The 6,618-nt window shown below is 32.0% G+C and overlaps 1 protein-coding gene across 1 annotated transcript in view; it reads left to right on the top strand.

Annotated features, from left to right (window-relative positions):
* The window catches only part of LOC106883683 (protein artichoke-like), a 34,423-nt gene that overhangs the window by 2,978 nt on the left and 24,827 nt on the right, over positions 1-6,618 (top strand). Inside the window, exons 4-8 of the mRNA XM_052977925.1 lie at positions 1,065-1,136; positions 2,162-2,233; positions 3,932-4,003; positions 4,217-4,288; positions 6,268-6,339. Of these exons, the coding sequence (XP_052833885.1) occupies positions 1,065-1,136; positions 2,162-2,233; positions 3,932-4,003; positions 4,217-4,288; positions 6,268-6,339 (360 nt within the window). The remainder of the gene's footprint in view (positions 1-1,064; positions 1,137-2,161; positions 2,234-3,931; positions 4,004-4,216; positions 4,289-6,267; positions 6,340-6,618) is intronic.

The following is a 6,618-nucleotide window of genomic DNA, read 5'->3' as shown; positions in this document are numbered from 1 at the left end:
GTATATATATTTAATTATATATATATGTATGTATGTATATATATTTAATTATATATATATGTATGCATGTATATATATTTAATTATATATATATGTATGCATGTATATATATTTAATTATATATATATGTATGTATGTATATATATTTAATTATATATATATGTATGTATGTATATATATTTAATTATATATATGTATGTATATATATTTAATTATATATATGTATGTATATATATTTAATTATATATATGTATGTATGTATATATATTTAATTATATATATGTATGTATGTATATATATTTAATTATATATATGTATATATATATACACATACATATATATATATGTATATATATGTGTGTATATATATATATCTTTTAATGTGTTTGTGTGCCTGTGTGCATGGATGTAAACAATAATTATCATTAACGATCATCGACTCTCCCTTCCAATTGTATATTTTCTACTACTACTACTGCTACTAATACTATTACTACCACTACTGCTACTCCCTCATTTCCTTTCTTTCCCTTTTCCGTCACTTCTATTTATTTTCCTTCTTTTATTTTCATCCATTTCCACATTTTTTCACTTTTTCAAATTATTTAACGCATTTTACTTCTGCTTCATAATGGTCGTCACCCACGTCTACGTTTTCTACTCATCCTTTTGATTTTTAGCTTATTTTAGACTTTATCCCACATCACCTTTTTTACAGTTCGTACTCCCGTTCCTCCCAGACTTGGTAATCATTTGCTTCCTGATATTGTTTTGCTTTTTCATGTTTCGTTTCTCAGCCTTCTTCTATTTCTTCTTTTTCTTTATTCTGTTTTCTTTCCTCAGCCTTCTTCTCTTTGTTCTCCTTCTACTCCAACACCACTTGTCCTTCTACGACTTCTCCGTCCTTTTCCTCTTGCTTCAGCTTCTTCCAAACATTTAAACTTTTTTTCAATCTCTCGTCTCTAATTTCTTTCACCTCACGTTTCAACTGATTTCTGCTTGTTCTCATTTTCATCAAAAATCAGTCCCTCACAAATAATATTTAACTCAATTATTTTTGACAGGAATTTGGGTGATAATAACCTCAAGGATATCAAAGCTGGAACATTCCGAAATCTTTCCAGTTTAGAAAGGCTGTAAGCTGAATATTTTGTTCCTTCTTGTATTTTCATTTCTATATTTTTCCTATATATATTCTTCTTCTTCATTCACATCTATTTATTTACCACTTGATTTTTTCTAGTCCTCTCCAAAGCATACTATATCGATTCGCATAATACTTGTAAATCGTTTGCGGAACATTTTCGATAAACATAAAAACTGACACCGTCAGTTCATTGTCCTTAAAACTTGAAACGCTTCATCTTCTTTATCATCATTTTCTTCTTCTTTTTCTTCTTTTTTTTTTTTCTTCTTCTTCTTCTTCTTCTTCTTCTTCTTCTTCTACATCGTCTTCTATCGTTTTTTTTCCTCATATTTATCATTTGCCTTTTATTTTCCTCCAATTCGTTATTTACTTTCACTTCCCCGTCTTTTCATCCTCCTAGAATTTTACTGCTGCTCCATTATTTTAATCTTATTCTTCATATTCTAATGATCCTGCTTCTGTTTGAGATCTTACTTCTTTTTCGTCCTCTCTTTATTCTCATCTTCCTTCAACTTCTTCCAATTTTAATCATGCTTCAGTCCGTCAACTCAAATTTCATTCACATTAAGTTATTGAAGTTTATTATTTTTATCTTTATTTTAGAAAAAATCTCATCGTTTTTATCATCATCATCATCATCATCATCATCATCATTGTCATCATCGCCATAATTAGCGTCATCAAAATCATTCCCACGAACCATCATCAACAATAAAATTAGCTTCAACAACACTACCACCATCCCCTATCCACAGCCTCTTCGTTATATTCACCCACACCAAAAGAACCACCTCCATCACTATCCTTCGCTTCATTTCCTTTATTCTCAATATTATCCTCATCATCCTCATCTACTTTCTTTTTCCTACATCAAGTAATTGTTTAACAATATTTTACAGTTTATCAGAAAACACATCCCATTTTATTCATTTCTAAAGATTTCGCTGATAATGATATATTTTACAATAGTGTTCGTCTCTAAGTATTCATATCAACTAATATTTTCTATTACAGATTTTTGATTAAAAATAAAATCGAAATAATTCAAGAAGGAACCTTCGATGGTCTGTCCAGTTTAATGATGATGTAAGTTGGCGAAGTCTTGTTGAAAATATTTCATTGAGAATATATTACCAATTATTTAGTACTTTCACATGTTACACCAATTGCTCCCCTTGTTTCTCTTCACATTGTCAAACTTTTCAGATAGGAATGTGTGATTGTTTGAGAATGCTTGTATAGCGCCTTGTGTGTGTACGGGAATATATACATACATACATACATACATTCATATATAGGGAAAATTCACACAAAATCAAAAGACAGGTAGTGTATAAAACAAACAGATGTAGTAGTTTAACGCTCGGGAAGTGAAAAAAGTCTTTACCATTTCGAGCTAACGCTCTTCCGCAGAAGGGAAGACAGAAAGAAACAAGAAGAGAAAATGAATATGTAGTTGCTAGCGATCTACTACATTCATACACACACACAAGCACACGCATATATATATATCAAGAGAGAGAGATAAACAATAAATGGCATATACATAGAAATGGAAGCACAAATTGATACGCTCTCATAGAGTGAATCTCACAAAAAGACGCAGAAATATGTGTGTGTGTGTTTGTGTCTTTTTATGAGGTAAATCTACGAAAGCGTATCGAGTTGTGTCTCTGATATTAACTCCATATCATGCCTCTCCCTAGTATTTATATATTTAAGAGTACAGTATAAATATGAATGTACTTTATTTATCAAATTTCTTCTTCTTCATCATCTTCTTCTTCACTATTTTCTTCTTCTTCATCATCTTCTTCAATTCATTACTAGAGGAGTATTTTGTGTTACGGACAAGTGAGGTCTGGAAGAAGGCCCTTGCAAGTCTACCACATAGATGTCAGAACATTGTAGAAAATGAAGGAGAGTATATTTTACATTAAAAAAGAATTTGCTTATCTTAATTACGAAAATGAATAGTATAAAGAACGGCATTATTTATGGAATGACTCAATAAATATTCCTCTCAAATTAATTTTTATTTTGTAGGAGTTTGTAAGGAGGAATTTTTCAGAACCTTTCTAGTTTAATAGAATTTCGATCATTCTTGATAGTATTTCATTGCTGTCATATTTGTAATGTCATATTTATAGCGCTTTATTTCTTTCTCTCTCTCTCTCTGCAGAGCTGTATGTGATTGTTCTTTAATGTCTGTGAATGTGTGTGTGTGCGTGTATGTTAATGTGTCCTTATGTGTGTGTGTAAGTACAATCGACTGTGTGACTGTTCAAGCAGAATATTTTATGTATGTGTATACATATATATATGTTTTGTGTATGGGTGGTTCAATACCAGTGTATCAACTTGTATTCATGCCTGTATGACATTTACTGCGTTTAACTCTGGATCAACGTTGAATGCCAGACATCAATCTTGTAATTGTATTTTTAAAGCAACTTTACTCATATATAAAATATCTCTAACCTTCCAACTCCTAACCATTTACGTTCTTTATTTCTCTGAAAATATTTAGAGCTCCATAATTTCCTTTACAATCAACATCATCAAAATCATCATTGCCATAAATTTCCTCAACAACATCAATATCATAGATACCACCACCATCACAAACATGATCATCATCATCATGATCATCATCTACATTATTGTCATCACTAATATCACCACCAGCATCGTCATCAAGATCAGGATCTTGATCATCACCACCATCATCATCATCATCATAATAATAATCATCATCATCATCATCTTACTTTTCTATTACAGAGCGTTAGCCAATAATGTCATCAATGAATTAGAAGTTGGATCTTTTCAACATCTTTCCAGTTTAGAGTCTCTGTAAGTTGGATTATTTTTTTATTCTCTTTTCTTGTTAATATAATTCTAATCAGTTAATGTCTTTCCATTCTGTTTTCTCTCAATCTCCTTGACACATTATATACACACATGAAGTTCATCATGATGGTAATCTACTTTTCATATCTTCCACCATCCATTTGTTTAGTCACAAATTTCGTACATGAAATTTCTTTACTCAATGTTATGTTCCAGGAATTTGAACAACAATGAAATCAAAGAAATCAAGGCGGAAGCTTTCCGAAATCTTTCCAGTTTAACAAATCTGTAAGTTGAATCAACCTACATTTATAATATTTCTTTGGCGATATCTTTGAATATATGTAATGTCTTTGTATAGATGCAATTTATATTTTGTGAATGTATATGAATGTGAGTGTGGGCCCATTTCTGAGATGTTAGATATATGGGAGTGTGATACTTGAGGGGAAACATCTAGTGTTTGCATGTGAATGTCTATCTGTATGGATGAATGGTTTTTGAGTGTATGTATGTATATTACATACGGTATTTAACCCTTTAGTGTTTAAACCGGCCATATCTGGCCCAGATATTCTACATGTTTTATATTTGAACTGGCGATATCTAGCCTCTCACACCCGACCTACATTGACATTCTGAAAATAAACAATCACATCGTTGAAACCTCGAAGCTATAAGATAATGCATGATTAATTCAAAACAATTTGAGTGAAAAAGTATTACATTTAACAGATTAATCTGAACACTAAAGGGTTAAATGTAGATCGAAGCTAAATAACATCGTTGAATGACCCTTGAAGATGTATATTTTGCACCAGATGATTCATATCATTATTTTTTAAATATACTTTAGGGGTTCTTGATTTTCTCCCTTTATTTTTCTTCTCATTGTTCTTCTTCTTCTCATTGTTCCTCTTCTCCTCCTATTTATCCTTCTCCTTCTGCCTCACCTTCTTTCCTTTCCTAAATCTGTCCTTCATGTTTTTCCCTCTTCATTTCTTGTTGATGTAATTGTTTTCGCGAACATTTTACATTGTTCGTTATATACTTCTTCTTTTCGTCATCTCCTTCTTTCCCTACATTTTCAGCTTCTTTCTTTTCCTCTTCTTCTCCTTTGTGGTTTTCTCAGTCCTCTACTTCATCTTTTTCTTCGTTTTCTTTCTCCTTTCTTATCATCTACTTTTTCTTCTTCTGTGGATTCTTGTTTAAAGTCTTCTACTTGTTGTTGTGGTCCTTCGTCTTCTTTTACATAATTCTCTTGTCATACATTTATTTCATTCTTTTTCTTCTTCTTCTTCTTCGTCGTCGTCGTCGTCGTCGTCCTCCACTATTCTTTCGCATTTTTTCTTTTTTACCTTCTTTACTTCTCTTCTTTTTCATCATCTACCACATCTTTTCTTTCTTCTTCTTCATCTCTTTCTTCTTCTTCTTCGTCGTCGCTGTCTTCCTTTTCCACCTTATTCTTCTTCTTTACTTTAACACACTTAATTTTGAAGTAGTTGTATGCTGTCAACTTAATGTGACAATCTCCTGAAAGGAATACTACTACTGTTGGTTAGACCTAGGAAGCTGAAACCGCTTCCTGTCGGCCTTGACACATTTTCTGTGTCCTTATGTTTACAAGGGGACAGGAAATGTGTCAAGGCCGACATGAAGCGGTGCAGCTTCCTAGGTCTAACCAACAGTAGTATTATTCCTTTCAGGGGACTGTCACATTAAGTTGACAGCATACAACTACTTCATCCTTTCACTACTGCATACATCTCTCTGAGAGATTTAGAAATGTATTATTTCTACACTTAATTTTATCGTCATCAACATATTCATTGTCATCGTCAAAAGAAAGAGCACCAACTTCACAGTTGTCACCAAAGTCATGATGATGATGATGATGATCATCATCATCATCATCACCATACATGTCCTCATCATTGTTATTACTAACTTTCTTACCATCACCAGCAAAACCATTTTCTTCAACAACACTACCAACGTCCTCCTGTCATCAATCTATACTTCATTTTCACCCATACCACCACCACCTCGAAACTCAATCCTCCTCCCCTCCTCCTCTTTGATATTACCATTACCTTCATACTCACCTACCTTCCTTCTCCTACACGATATTATTCTTTATCTATAATATTTTACATTTCATCATAAGACACTTCTATACATTTTCTAATCATCTAATATTTTATTTTATAGAGATTTCTGTCATAATATTTTACAATAAATCTCATTTCCAAAATTTTATGTTATAGATATTTGGATGAAAATAATATCGAGAAAATTCAAGTAGGATCCTTCGATGGTCTGACCAGCTTAAAATATCTGTAAGTTGCCTTAATATTGTTGATAATATTTCATTGACAATATATTAATATATATTTAAAACCGTGCCATTTTCTTTCGCGTCCGTACTTGACTCTCTTTACCATCTCAATCCCCTTCGATAGAAATGTGTGACTTTTTGTGAGTTTCTGTACATATGTGTGCGTGAGAGTTTGTGTGAATAGAAATATGTATGGGCATGTATGCTTGTATAACCTTGTGTGGCTTCATTTCTTTCCGCCTTTCCCTTCTTGATTCTCTACTGATGCTATCAATCTCTC

The sequence above is a fragment of the Octopus bimaculoides genome, chromosome 29 (assembly GCF_001194135.2).
Source record: "Octopus bimaculoides isolate UCB-OBI-ISO-001 chromosome 29, ASM119413v2, whole genome shotgun sequence".
Lineage (NCBI taxonomy): Eukaryota > Metazoa > Mollusca > Cephalopoda > Octopoda > Octopodidae > Octopus > Octopus bimaculoides.
This window is presented reverse-complemented; position numbering and strand designations above follow the sequence as displayed.